We start from the raw sequence: 15,618 nt of genomic DNA, 5'->3' as shown, positions 1-15,618 counted from the left end.
TAAGCTGCCATCATAGAGTTTATGGCACTTTTTACGGTTTAACTACATCTTCATAGCGCCGGTTCTTTCGGAGGTGACGGCAGTCCTCCAGCAGGCAGCTTCTGGGGATTAGGATGACATAAAGAGAACCTGTTGGGAAAGTTGTTAAAGGATTGCTGTAAACCCCCCCTCCCCAAAAGAGAGGTTTAACTTACCTAGGGCTTCTACCGGCCCCCCGCAGACGTCCGGTACAAAGCAATGCTTCGGTCTTCCGCTGCGGCTCAATTTCGGTATTTGCGACTTAAATGTCGCAAGGCACTGCGGCTGCTTAGCCCTGGCCATGTGCATCCACAGCCAAAGCACTGTTTTGTACCGGCGTGGGCACAGGGCGTTTGCGCGGGGGGAGGGAGGTGGTAGAAGCCCCAGGTAAGTTAAACTCTTTTTTTGGGGTTGGGGGGAGGGGGGTTACAGTACAGTGCTGTGTCATGGCTGTACTCCGAGGTGCGGTGCGGAGGCAGACATGTGACGTATATCTGCAGCGTCTGTATAGATATAGAGTATACAGTGTCTGCAGGATGTGTACAGACATGTTTGCTCTGCAACCAGGAGTTAGACAGTGGCTCTCAGCACTGAGGAAAACCTTGCCTTTGTCAGCACTCATACCAGCGTGCATCTCATAGCCCTTCTCCTGTACCCCTTACATTACAACTCATCCCTCTCTGTACCCCTTACATTATACCTCACCCATCTCTGTACCCCCACCCTCATTACACGTCATCCCTCTCTCACACCTGCATCCTCATACTTCATCCCCCTCTGTACCTCATTATTCATTATACACCATCCCTCCCTGTACCTCATCCCCCTATGTACCCCCTTCCTCAGTGTACCTCATTTCTCTCTGTGTCTCCTTCCTCATCACACCTCACCCCGCTCTGTACCTCCTTCCTCATTATACTCCATCCCTCTCTGTACCTCCTACCTCATCCCTCTCTGTACCTTCATCTTCATTATGCCTCATCCCTCTCTGTTCAGCATGCCTATGTATCTTCTATTTTACTCTCTGCACCATTTATCTCAGTATACCTCAGTTCTCTGTGTTTTGTGAACTATATTTATGTTCTGTCTGTACCACTTACCTAATTATACTTCATGTATTACTGATAGGCATATGAGGAGGTATCCCAAGTAACTAACTATACACTGTGTGTAACGCCTACCTCAGTATACCTCAGTGCTTAATATTTATCTCCTGGCACAGTTGTCTATGATTCGTATATATCTGTTTACAGCTCTGTTTCCTGGGAATGCTATAGAATCATACCGGAGTCCTGTCTGCTCCTCACACGTCATTACTTCCCATATATCCGCTCTGTTTCCTGAGAATGCTATAGACCTCCTCATACTGGAGTCCTGTCTGCTCCTCACACGTCATTACTTCTCATATATCCGCTCTGTTTCCTGGGAATGCTATAGAATCATACCGGAGTCCTGTCTGCTCCTCACACGTCATTACTTCTCATATATCCGCCCTGTTTCCTGAGAATGCTATAGACCTCCTCATACTGGAGTCCTGTCTGCTCCTCACACGTCATTACTTCTCATATATCCGCTCTGTTTCCTGAGAATGCTATAGACCCCCTCATACTGGAGTCCTGTCTGCTCCTCACACTTCATTACTTCTCATATCTGTTCTGTTTCCTGAGAATGCTATAGACCCCCTCATACTGGAGTCCTGTCTGCTCCTCACACGTCATTACTTCTCATATATCCACTCTGTTTCCTGAGAATGCTATAGACCTCCTCATACTGGAGTCCTGTCTGCTCCTCACACGTCATTACTTCCCATATATCCGCTCTGTTTCCTGTGAATGCTATAGACCTCCTCATACTGGAGTCCTGTCTGCTCCTCACACGTCATTACTTCTCATATATCTGCTCTGTTTCCTGAGAATGCTATAGACCTCCTCATACTGGAGTCCTGTCTGCTCCTCACACGTCATTACTTCTCATATATCCGCTTTGTTTCCTGAGAATGCTATAGACCTCCTCATACTGGAGTCCTGTCTGCTCCTCATACTTCATTACTTCTCATATATCCGCTCTGTTTCCTGAGAATGCTATAGACCTCCTCATACTGGAGTCCTGTCTGCTCCTCACACGTCATTACTTCTCATATATCCGCTCTGTTTCCTGAGAATGCTATAGACCTCCTCATACTGGAGTCCTGTCTGCTCCTCACACGTCATTACTTCTCATATATCCGCTCTGTTTCCTGAGAATGCTATAGACCTCCTCATACTGGAGTCCTGTCTGCTCCTCACACGTCATTACTTCTCATATATCCGCTCTGTTTCCTGAGAATGCTATAGACCTCCTCATACTGGAGTCCTGTCTGCTCCTCACACGTCATTACTTCTCATATATCCGCTCTGTTTCCTGAGAATGCTATAGACCCCCTCATACTGGAGTCCTGTCTGCTCCTCATACTTCATTACTTCTCATATATCCGCTCTGTTTCCTGTGAATGCTATAGACCTCCTCATACCGGAGTCCTGTCTGCTCCTCATACTTCATTACTTCTCATATATCCGCCCTGTTTCCTGAGAATGCTATAGACCTCCTCATACTGGAGTCCTGTCTGCTCCTCACACTTCATTACTTCTCATATATCCGCTCTGTTTCCTGAGAATGCTATAGACCTCCTCATACTGGAGTCCTGTCTGCTCCTCACACGTCATTACTTCCCATATATCCGCTCTGTTTCCTGAGAATGCTATAGACCTCCTCATACTGGAGTCCTGTCTGCTCCTCACACGTCATTACTTCTCATATATCCTCCCTGTTTCCTGGGAATGCTATAGACCCCCTCATACTGGAGTCCTGTCTGCTCCTCATACTTCATTACTTCTCATATATCCGCTCTGTTTCCTGAGAATGCTATAGACCTCCTCATACTGGAGTCCTGTCTGCTCCTCACACGTCATTACTTCTCATATATCCTCCCTGTTTCCTGAGAATGCTATAGACCTCCTCATACTGGAGTCCTGTCTGCTCCTCACACTTCATCACTTCTCATATATCCGCTCTGTTTCCTGAGAATGCTATAGACCTCCTCATACTGGAGTCCTGTCTGCTCCTCACACGTCATTACTTCTCATATATCCGCCCTGTTTCCTGAGAATGCTATAGACCTCCTCATACTGGAGTCCTGTCTGCTCCTCACACTTCATCACTTCTCATATATCCGCTCTGTTTCCTGGGAATGCTATAGACCTCCTCATACTGGAGTCCTGTCTGCTCCTCACACGTCATTACTTCCCATATATCCGCTCTGTTTCCTGAGAATGCTATAGACCCCCTCATACTGGAGTCCTGTCTGCTCCTCATACTTCATTACTTCTCATATATCCGCTCTGTTTCCTGAGAATGCTATAGACCCCCTCATACTGGAGTCCTGTCTGCTCCTCATACTTCATTACTTCTCATATATCCGCTCTGTTTCCTGAGAATGCTATAGACCTCCTCATACTGGAGTCCTGTCTGCTCCTCACACGTCATTACTTCTCATATATCCGCCCTGTTTCCTGAGAATGCTATAGACCTCCTCATACTGGAGTCCTGTCTGCTCCTCACACTTCATCACTTCTCATATATCCGCTCTGTTTCCTGGGAATGCTATAGACCTCCTCATACTGGAGTCCTGTCTGCTCCTCACACGTCATTACTTCCCATATATCCGCTCTGTTTCCTGAGAATGCTATAGACCCCCTCATACTGGAGTCCTGTCTGCTCCTCATACTTCATTACTTCTCATATATCCGCTCTGTTTCCTGAGAATGCTATAGACCCCCTCATACTGGAGTCCTGTCTGCTCCTCATACTTCATTACTTCTCATATATCCGCTCTGTTTCCTGAGAATGCTATAGACCCCTCCTCATACTGGAGTCCTGTCTGCTCCTCACACGTCATTACTTCTCATATATCCGCCCTGTTTCCTGAGAATGCTATAGACCTCCTCATACTGGAGTCCTGTCTGCTCCTCACACCTCATTACTTCTCATATATCCGCCCTGTTTCCTGAGAATGCTATAGACCTCCTCATACTGGAGTCCTGTCTGCTCCTCATACTTCATTACTTCTCATATATCTGCTCTGTTTCCTGAGAATGCTATAGACCTCCTCATACTGGAGTCCTGTCTGCTCCTCATACTTCATTACTTCTCATATATCCTCCCTGTTTCCTGAGAATGCTATAGACCTCCTCATACTGGAGTCCTGTCTGCTCCTCACACTTCATTACTTCTCATATATCTGCTCTGTTTCCTGTGAATGCTATAGACCTCCTCATACTGGAGTCCTGTCTGCTCCTAACACGTCATTACTTCTCATATATCCGCCCTGTTTCCTGAGAATGCTATAGACCTCCTCATACTGGAGTCCTGTCTGCTCCTCACACGTCATTACTTCTCATATATCCGCCCTGTTTCCTGAGAATGCTATAGACCTCCTCATACTGGAGTCCTGTCTGCTCCTCACACGTCATTACTTCTCATATATCCGCTCTGTTTCCTGAGAATGCTATAGACCTCCTCATACTGGAGTCCTGTCTGCTCCTCATACTTCATTACTTCTCATATATCCTCCCTGTTTCCTGAGAATGCTATAGACTTCCTCATACCGGAGTCCTGTCTGCTCCTCATACTTCATTACTTTTCATATATCTGCTCTGTTTCCTGAGAATGCTATAGACCTCCTCATACTGGAGTCCTGTCTGCTCCTCATACTTCATTACTTCTCATATATCCGCTCTGTTTCCTGAGAATGCTATAGACCTCCTCATACTGGAGTCCTGTCTGCTCCTCACACGTCATTACTTCTCATATATCCTCCCTGTTTCCTGAGAATGCTATAGACCTCCTCATACTGGAGTCCTGTCTGCTCCTCATACTTCATTACTTCTCATATATCCTCCCTGTTTCCTGAGAATGCTATGGACCTCCTCATACTGGAGTCCTGTCTGCTCCTCACACGTCATTACTTCTCATATATCCGCTCTGTTTCCTGAGAATGCTATAGACCTCCTCATACTGGAGTCCTGTCTGCTCCTCACACGTCATTACTTCTCATATATCCGCCCTGTTTCCTGAGAATGCTATAGAATCATACTGGAGTCCTGTCTGCTCCTCATACTTCATTACTTCTCATATATCTGCTCTGTTTCCTGAGAATGCTATAGAATCATACCGGAGTCCTGTCTGCTCCTCATACTTCATTACTTCTCATATATCCTCCCTGTTTCCTGGGAATGCTATAGACCTCCTCATACTGGAGTCCTGTCTGCTCCTCATACTTCATTACTTCTCATATATCCGCTCTGTTTCCTGAGAATGCTATAGACTTCCTCATACTGGAGTCCTGTCTGCTCCTCATACTTCATTACTTCTCATATATCCGCTCTGTTTCCTGAGAATGCAATAGACCTCCTCATACTGGAGTCCTGTCTGCTCCTCACACGTCATTACTTCTCATACATCCGCTCTGTTTCCTGTGAATGCTATAGACCTCCTCATACTGGAGTCCTGTCTGCTCCTCACACGTCATTACTTCTCATATATCCGCCCTGTTTTCTGAGAATGCTATAGACCTCCTCATACTGGAGTCCTGTCTGCTCCTCACATTTCATTACTTCTCATACATCCGCTCTGTTTCCTGAGAATGCTATAGACCTCCTCATACTGGAGTCCTGTCTGCTCCTCACACGTCATTACTTCTCATATATCCACTCTGTTTCCTGAGAATGCTATAGACCCCCTCATACTGGAGTCCTGTCTGCTCCTCATACTTCATTACTTCTCATATATCCTCCCTGTTTCCTGAGAATGCTATAGACCTCCTCATACTGGAGTCCTGTCTGCTCCTCATACTTCATTACTTCTCATATATCCGCCCTGTTTCGTGAGAATGCTATAGACCTCCTCATACCGGAGTCCTGTCTGCTCCTCACACTTCATTACTTCTCATATATCCACTCTGTTTCCTGAGAATGCTATAGACCTCCTCATACCGGAGTCCTGTCTGCTCCTTATACTTCATTACTTCTCATATATCCACTCTGTTTCCTGAGAATGCTATAGACCTCCTCATACTGGAGTCCTGTCTGCTCCTCACACCTCATTACTTCTCATAGATCCGCTCTGTTTCCTGAGAATGCTATAGACCTCCTCATACTGGAGTCCTGTCTGCTCCTCATACTTCATTACTTCTCATATATCCGCTCTGTTTCCTGGGAATGCAATAGACCTCCTCATACTGGAGTCCTGTCTGCTCCTCATACTTCATTACTTCTCATATATCCGCTCTGTTTCCTGGGAATGCTATAGACCTCCCCATACTGGAGTCCTGTCTGCTCCTCATACTTCATTACCTCTCATATATCCGCTCTGTTTCCTGAGAATGCTATAGACCTCCTCATACTGGAGTCCTGTCTGCTCCTCACACTTCATTACTTCTCATATATCTGCTCTGTTTCCTGAGAATGCTATAGACCTCCTCATACCGGAGTCCTGTCTGCTCCTCACACTTCATTACTTCTAATATCTGCTCTGTTTCCTGAGAATGCTATAGACCTCCTCATACTGGAGTCCTGTCTGCTCCTCACACTTCATTACTTCTCATATATCTGCTCTGTTTCCTGAGAATGCTATAGACCTCCTCATACTGGGGTCCTGTCTGCTCCTCACACTTCATTACTTCTCATATATCCGCTCTGTTTCCTGAGAATGCTATAGACCTCCTCATACTGGAGTCCTGTCTGCTCCTCACACTTCATTACTTCTCATATATCCACTCTGTTTCCTGAGAATGCTATAGACCTCCTCATACCGGAGTCCTGTCTGCTCCTCACACTTCATTACTTCTAATATCTGCTCTGTTTTCTTGAGAATGCTATAGACCTCCTCATACTGGGGTCCTGTCTGCTCCTCATACTTCATTACTTCTCATATATCCGCTCTGTTTCCTGAGAATGCTATAGACCTCCTCATACTGGAGTCCTGTCTGCTCCTCACACTTCATTACTTCTCATATATCCACTCTGTTTCCTGAGAATGCTATAGACCTCCTCATACCGGAGTCCTGTCTGCTCCTCATACTTCATTACTTCTCATATATCCGCCCTGTTTCGTGAGAATGCTATAGACCTCCTCATACCGGAGTCCTGTCTGCTCCTCACACTTCATTACTTCTCATATATCCTCTCTGTTTCCTGGGAATGCTATAGACCTCCTCATACTGGAGTCCTGTCTGCTCCTCACACTTCATTACTTCTCATATATCTGCTCTGTTTCCTGAGAATGCTATAGACCTCCTCATACCGGAGTCCTGTCTGCTCCTCACACTTCATTACTTCTAATATCTGCTCTGTTTCCTGAGAATGCTATAGACCTCCTCATACTGGAGTCCTGTCTGCTCCTCACACTTCATTACTTCTCATATATCTGCTCTGTTTCCTGAGAATGCTATAGACCTCCTCATACTGGGGTCCTGTCTGCTCCTCATACTTCATTACTTCTCATATATCCGCTCTGTTTCCTGAGAATGCTATAGACCTCCTCATACTGGAGTCCTGTCTGCTCCTCACACTTCATTACTTCTCATATATCCACTCTGTTTCCTGAGAATGCTATAGACCTCCTCATACTGGAGTCCTGTCTGCTCCTCATACTTCATTACTTCTTATATAGTCGCTCTGTTTCCTGAGAATGCTATAGACCTCCTCATACTGGAGTCCTGTCTGCTCCTCACACGTCATTACTTCTCATATATCCGCCCTGTTTCCTGAGAATGCTATAGACCTCCTCATACTGGAGTCCTGTCTGCTCCTCACACTTCATTACTTCTCATATATCCACTCTGTTTCCTGAGAATGCTATAGACCTCCTCATACTGGAGTCCTGTCTGCTCCTCACACGTCATTACTTCTCATATATCCTCCCTGTTTCCTGGGAATGCTATAGACCTCCTCATACCGGAGTCCTGTCTGCTCCTTATACTTCATTACTTCTCATATATCCACTCTGTTTCCTGAGAATGCTATAGACCTCCTCATACTGGAGTCCTGTCTGCTCCTCATACTTCATTACTTCTCATATATCCGCTCTGTTTCCTGGGAATGCTATAGACCTCCTCATACTGGAGTCCTGTCTGCTCCTCATACTTCATTACTTCTCATATATCCGCTCTGTTTCCTGGGAATGCTATAGACCTCCTCATACCGGAGTCCTGTCTGCTCCTTATACTTCATTACTTCTCATATATCCACTCTGTTTCCTGAGAATGCTATAGACCTCCTCATACTGGAGTCCTATCTGCTCCTCACACGTCATTACTTCTCATATATCCTCCCTGTTTCCTGGGAATGCTATAGACCTCCTCATACCGGAGTCCTGTCTGCTCCTTATACTTCATTACTTCTCATATATCCGCTCTGTTTCCTGAGAATGCTATAGACCTCCTCATACTGGAGTCCTGTCTGCTCCTCACACTTCATTACTTCTAATATCTGCTCTGTTTCCTGAGAATGCTATAGACCTCCTCATACTGGGGTCCTGTCTGCTCCTCATACTTCATTACTTCTCATATATTCGCTCTGTTGCCTGAGAATGCTATACACCTCCTCATACTGGAGTCCTGTCTGCTCCTCACATGTCATTACTTCTCATATATCCTCCCTGTTTCCTGAGAATGCTATAGACCTCCTCCTACTGGAGTCCTGTCTGCTCCTCATACTTCATCACTTCTCATATATCTGCTCTGTTTCCTGAGAATGCTATAGACCTCCTCATACTGGAGTCCTGTCTGCTCCTCATACTTCATTACTTCTCATATATCCGCTCTGTTTCCTGGGAATGCTATAGACTTCCTCATACTGGAGTCCTGTCTGCTCCTCACACGTCATTACTTCTCATATATCCGCTCTGTTTCCTGAGAATGCTATAGACCTCCTCATACTGGAGTCCTGTCTGCTCCTCACACGTCATTACTTCTCATATATCCGCCCTGTTTCCTGAGAATGCTATAGACCTCCTCATACTGGAGTCCTGTCTGCTCCTCACACGTCATTACTTCTCATATATCCGCTCTGTTTCCTGAGAATGCTATAGACCTCCTCATACTGGAGTCCTGTCTGCTCCTCACACGTCATTACTTCTCATATATCCGCTCTGTTTCCTGAGAATGCTATAGACCTCCTCATACTGGAGTCCTGTCTGCTCCTCACACGTCATTACTTCTCATATATCCGCCCTGTTTCCTGAGAATGCTATAGACCTCCTCATACTGGAGTCCTGTCTGCTCCTCATACTTCATTACTTCTCATATATCCGCTCTGTTTCCTGAGAATGCTATAGAATCATACCGGAGTCCTGTCTGCTCCTTATACTTCATTACTGCTCATATCTCCGCTCTGTTTCCTGAGAATGCTATAGACCTCCTCATACTGGAGTCCTGTCTGCTCCTCACACGTCATTACTTCTCATATATCTGCTCTGTTTCCTGAGAATGCTATAGACCTCCTCATACTGGAGTCCTGTCTGCTCCTCACACTTCATTACCCCTCATATATCCGCTCTGTTTCCTGGGAATGCTATAGACCTCCTCATACTGGAGTCCTGTCTGCTCCTCACACTTCATTACTTCTCATATATCCGCTCTGTTTCCTGAGAATGCTATAGACCTCCTCATACTGGAGTCCTGTCTGCTCCTCACACTTCATTACCCCTCATATATCCGCTCTGTTTCCTGAGAATGCTATACACCTCCTCATACTGGAGTCCTGTCTGCTCCTCACACTTCATTACCCCTCATATATCCGCTCTGTTTCCTGAGAATACTATAGACCTCCTCATACTGGAGTCCTGTCTGCTCCTCACACGTCATTACCCCTCATATATCCGCCCTGTTTCCTGAGAATGCTATAGACCTCCTCATACTGGAGTCCTGTCTGCTCCTCACACGTCATTACTTCCCATATATCCGCTCTGTTTGCTGAGAATGCTATAGACCTCCTCATACTGGAGTCCTGTCTGCTCCTCACACGTCATTACTTCTCATATATCCGCTCTGTTTCCTGAGAATGCTATAGACCTCCTCATACTGGAGTCCTGTTTGCTCCTCACACGTCATTACTTCTCATATATCCGCTCTGTTTCCTGAGAATGCTATAGACCTCCTCATACTGGAGTCCTGTCTGCTCCTCACACGTCATTACTTCCCATATATCCGCTCTGTTTGCTGAGAATGCTATGGACCTCCTCATACCGGAGTCCTGTCTGCTCCTCACACGTCATTACTTCTCATATGTCCGCTCTGTTTCCTGAGAATGCTATAGACCTCCTCATACCGGAGTCCTGTCTGCTCCTCATACTTCATTACTTCTCATATATCCGCTCTGTTTCCTGAGAATGCTATAGACCTCCTCATACTGGAGTCCTGTCTGCTCCTCACACGTCATTACTTCTCATATATCCGCTCTGTTTCCTGAGAATGCTATAGACCTCCTCATACTAGAGTCCTGTCTGCTCCTCATACTTCATTACTTCTTATATAGTCGCTCTGTTTCCTGAGAATGCTATAGACCTCCTCATACTGGAGTCCTGTCTGCTCCTCACACGTCATTACTTCTCATATATCCGCTCTGTTTCCTGAGAATGCTATAGACCTCCTCATACTGGAGTCCTGTCTGCTCCTCACACGTCATTACTTCTCATATATCCGCTCTGTTTCCTGAGAATGCTATAGACCTCCTCATACCGGAGTCCTGTCTGCTCCTCATACTTCATTACTTCTCATATATCCGCTCTGTTTCCTGAGAATGCTATAGACCTCCTCATACTAGAGTCCTGTCTGCTCCTCACACGTCATTACTTCTCATATATCCGCTCTGTTTCCTGAGAATGCTATAGACCTCCTCATACTGGAGTCCTGTCTGCTCCTCATACTTCATTACTTCTTATATAGTCGCTCTGTTTCCTGAGAATGCTATAGACCTCCTCATACTGGAGTCCTGTCTGCTCCTCACACGTCATTACTTCTCATATATCTGCTCTGTTTCCTGAGAATGCTATAGACCCCCTCATAGTGGAGTCCTGTCTGCTCCTCATACTTCATTACTCCTCATATAGTCGCTCTGTTTCCTGAGAATGCTATAGACCTCCTCATACCGGAGTCCTGTCTGCTCCTCATCTCATACCGGAGTCCTGTCTGCTCCTCACACGTCATTACTTCTCATATATCCGCTCTGTTTCCAGAGTATGCTATAGACCCCCTCATACCGGAGTCCTGTCTGCTCCTCACACGTCATTGTTTCTCATGCTTTTATGTGCAGGAGGAGAAGAGGGCAGTTAAAGACATGACCAAACGTCTGGAGATCGAGCAAAGCCGTGGTAAGGAAGAAGCTTCTCCACCTGCCCCACCCATGGTGCCGCCAGTCGTGCCGGAGCCTGTGGCTGCCGAGCCTGTGAGTTCAACGCCAACGCAACTCTCAGTGGTAAAGTAGACCAAGTATTACCATTTGTTTTAGGAAGTGTTATATGTAAATCCTACCTTATTTAGATGCAGTGCAAGCAAGTGCATGCCAGGCTTGGGGGGTCCATTCTCTGGTTCAGGCGCTGCTTGTAGTTTCTCAAGTAGTAATTGTATAGAATTAACCTGCCTTAAAGGACATCTGAGGTGAGCAATTACATCCATCTAGATTTATTACCCGGGGCTTCTTCCAGCCTCTGGTAGTCATTTGTGTCCCTCGCCACAGCTCCAGTCCTCTCCGGGCTCCGGCTGGCAGCCTCTTCGGATTGCCGACCCCCGATGGCTCGGAGTCTTCTGCGCATACGCAGCTGTGCGTCCACTCCTGATGACATGAGCGCATACACACACATGTGCTCGCCCATTCATGCACAGAAGACACTGACCCATTGGGGGTCGGCAATCCAGCGGGACCCCAGAGGAGACCGGAGCTTGATTGATTTTTGTTTGATGGATGGCATGCAGGAATGTTGTGTTCTTCACATAGTGATGAATGCCTGTTGTCTAGGTCAGGGGTTTTCAACCCTGTCCTCAAGTACCACCAACAGTACATGTTTTGCAGGAAACCACAAACATGCACAGGTGAGGTAATTAGTGTCTCAGCAGAGCTGATTAAAGAGAGTCTGAAGCGAGAATAAATCTCGCTTCAGAGCTCATAGATAGCAGGGGCATGTGTGCCCCTGCTAAACCGCCGCTATCCCGCAGCTTAACGGGGGTCCCTTCACCCCCAAATCCCCCTCCGTGCAGTGCATCCCCTCTTTCTGGTTGGGGCAGGGCTAACGGCTGCAGCCCTGCCCCACGCGCGTCTGTCAGCCGCGTATCTCCGCCTCTCCCCCGCCCCTCTCAGTCTTCCTTCACTGAGAGGGGCGGGGGAGAGGCGGCGATGCGCGTCTGATAGATGCGACTGGAGGCAGGGCTGCAGCCGTTAGCCCTGCCTCCAGGAAGGGAAGATTTACGACCAAGACTACGACCAAGTCTTGGAGGGGTGGGTTTGGGGGTGAAGGGACCCCTGTTTAGCAGGGGCACACATGCCCCTGCTAAGTATGAGCTCTGAAGCGAGATTTATTCTTACTTCAGAGTCTCTTTAACTACCTCTGTGGATTTCCACAAAACATGCACTGTTGGTGGTACTTGAGGACAGGGTTGAAAAGCCCTGGTCTAGGTGAAATGTGCTGTGGGAGGGAGCGTAAGCTATGACAGTAGCAAGGGAAAATTAACACTGAGCTGGATTGAAGAAGAAAAAAGGGCAGAAGTGATGTCACATGTGGCATCACAGAACAATACTAAAGATGGAAACCAGAATAAAAATATTTTCTTTTTTTCATATTACATTTCTCCTAAATCTGACAGTGAATCCTAAAAACAGGATTGGCAAGCTAAAAAATAATTTCTCATTGGATAATCTTTTATGAGATTTTTCAGTTAATATGGAGTTTGCTCCCACTTTAAGGACAGTATTTTAGAAATCAGTTTTAGATGTTTAATGTTTAATCAGGTTGTTGAGTTATTTCTAATGCAGGGTTAGGTGTCTGGATGTAGGTCATGACTATGTTTGTGATAATGTTGCTGTCTGTGTCTCTCCGCAGCCGCCGTTTGATTTGCGTTCATACCTGGAAGGGTCGGGGCACAGCGTGGAGACGTGTCCTCATGTGAGGGTCAACGCCGTGTGCTGCAAGGGGTACCTGGTGAAGATGGGCGGCCGGATAAAGACGTGGAAGAAGCGCTGGTTTGTGTTTGATCGACAGAAGAGGAGGCTGGCCTATTATGCAGGTACTGCTCCCTCTGCATCTCCTCATACTTCCTCTTCCTGCTCATCTCTCCCCTGCCCTCTCTACATCTCCTTATACTTCCTCTTCCTGCTCCTCTCTCTCTCGCCATAGCCATACATAGCCTATTATGCAGGTACTGCTGCTGTCCATCTCCTCATACTTCCTCTTCCTGCATCTTTACTTCTCATACTTCCTCTTCCTGCTCATCGCTCCCGTCATAGCCATACATAGCCTATTATGCAGGTACTGCCCTCTCTACATCTCCTCATACTTCCTCTTCCTGCTCCTCTCTCTCTCGCCATAGCCATACATAGCCTATTATGCAGGTACTGCTGCTGTCTCTTCATCTCCTCATACTTCCTCTTCCTGCATCTTTACTTCTCATACTTCCTCTTCCTGCTCATCGCTCCCCTCATAGCCATACATAGCCTATTATGCAGGTACTGCCCTCTCTACATCTCCTCATACTTCCTCTTCCTGCTCCTCTCTCCCACTATAGCCATACACTACCTATTATGCAGGTACTGCTCTCTCCTCATACTTCCTCTTCCTGCTCCTCTCTCTCCCCATAGCCATACATAGATTATTATGCAGGTACTGCTGTCTCTGCATCTTCTCATACTTCCTCTTCCTGCTCATCTCTATTGCCATAGCCATACATGGCCTATTATGCAGGTACTGCTCTCCCTGCATCTCCTCATACCTCCTCTTCCTGCTCATCTCTCTCCTCATAGCCATACATAGATTATTATGCAGGTACTGCTGTCTCTGCATCTTCTCATACTTCCTCTTCCTGCTCATCTCTATTGCCATAGCCATACATGGCCTATTATGCAGGTACTGCTCTCTCTGCATCTCCTCATACCTCCTCTTCCTGCTCATCTCTCTCCTCATAGCCATACATTATACATAGATTATTATGCAGGTACTGCTGTCTCTGCATCTTCTCATACTTCCTCTTCCTGTTCATCTCTATTGCCATAGCCATACATGGCCTATTATGCAGGTACTGCTCTCTCTGCATCTCCTCATACCTCCTCTTCCTGCTCATCTCTCTCCTCATAGCCATACATTATACATAGATTATTATGCAGGTACTGCTGTCTCTGCATCTTCTCATACTTCCTCTTCCTGTTCATCTCTATTGCCATAGCCATACATGGCCTATTATGCAGGTACTGCTCTCTCTGCATCTCCTCATACTTCCTCTTCCTGCTCATCTTTCTCCCCATAGCCATACATTGCCTACTATGCAGGTACTGCTCCCTCTGCAACCCCTCATACTTCCTCTTCCTGCTCCTCTCTCCCCATAGCCATACATCTTCAGGAAATCAAATTTCCTGAATTTTCAGTCTTTTGAACTATTGGCCATGGTGGAAAATTCTGCTACAATTTTTAGGAAAAAAAAGAATAGTGTATGTCCTGTTGGTCTGATTTTTCAAACAATACATTAAATAAATAGCATTTATTTATTATGAAATCTAAAAAAAAAAGGAAAATAAATTGTATGGCTACCTCAAATCAGCAGAAGGTGTGCTTGGGACCCCTATAGTCCATTTAACTTACCCTAATGCAGACAAGCCCATAGACGGTGTCAGTCTACAACCTACCACAGTGGTGGATTGCTTATCTCTGTTCAGTCATTGGGTCACCACGGTAATGCAAAACTTCCTGATTCCAGGACAGGAAATATCCACCCAAGAATGGTCATCAAGCAGTGAGGACAATTGTTCATCCATTAGGTGGTCAGCAGAGACCAGCAATATTGCTTGTTTCAGCCAAATGAAGTCTGTCGGTACCTTTATTCTCTTTGGGCCTGATTAATGAAGGCACCACCAGGCGGGAGATTATTCAGCCTCCACGTTCCTCTCACCTCAGGACAGGAGTTCTGAAACGTTGTGCTGGTCATCTTATGGACTCTGTATCCTCCTGATATACAGCAGTGAAGGGAGTCTTCCTACTATCGGTTGCTCCATTCAGTGCTGGCTTTAGAAGAACCTGTGCTCATGGAGTCATGTGACCCCCTTAACCCCCTTCCCCCACGAGCAGGTTATGTGTAGCAAGTCCTTCTGACTTTATGAATCGTGGACTGAACGTGTTGAAATTCCACAGGTGAATGAACTGTTCTATGCTGTATTATAAATAACCTGTTTCTGTGTTGCTCTCTGCAGATAAGGAGGAGCAGAAGCTGAAGGGAGTCATCTACTTCCAGGCCATAGAGGAAGTTTACTACGACCATCTGAGGAGTGCGTTCAAGGTGAGTAACTGACGACTAGAAGAATAGTAGTT

The 15,618-nt window shown here is 46.3% G+C and overlaps 1 protein-coding gene across 2 annotated transcripts in view; it reads left to right on the top strand.

Moving 5' to 3' along the window:
• PHLDB3 (pleckstrin homology like domain family B member 3) overlaps positions 1 to 15,618 on the top strand; it is a 167,523-nt gene that overhangs the window by 141,376 nt on the left and 10,529 nt on the right. The window contains exons 12-14 of one of the 2 annotated variants that reach the window (XM_068241968.1): positions 11,367 to 11,498; positions 13,147 to 13,330; positions 15,501 to 15,586. In XM_068241968.1, coding sequence (XP_068098069.1) covers positions 11,367 to 11,498; positions 13,147 to 13,330; positions 15,501 to 15,586 — 402 coding nt within the window. Of the gene's footprint in view, positions 1 to 11,366; positions 11,529 to 13,146; positions 13,331 to 15,500; positions 15,587 to 15,618 lie in introns of both variants that reach the window. The other variant, XM_068241967.1, reaches the window with a different exon arrangement.

Source organism: Hyperolius riggenbachi, chromosome 6 (genome assembly GCF_040937935.1).
Source record: "Hyperolius riggenbachi isolate aHypRig1 chromosome 6, aHypRig1.pri, whole genome shotgun sequence".
NCBI classification, from domain to species: Eukaryota; Metazoa; Chordata; class Amphibia; order Anura; family Hyperoliidae; genus Hyperolius; species Hyperolius riggenbachi.
The sequence above is the reverse complement of the archived record's forward strand: the minus strand, read 5'-3'. Positions and strand labels throughout refer to the sequence as shown.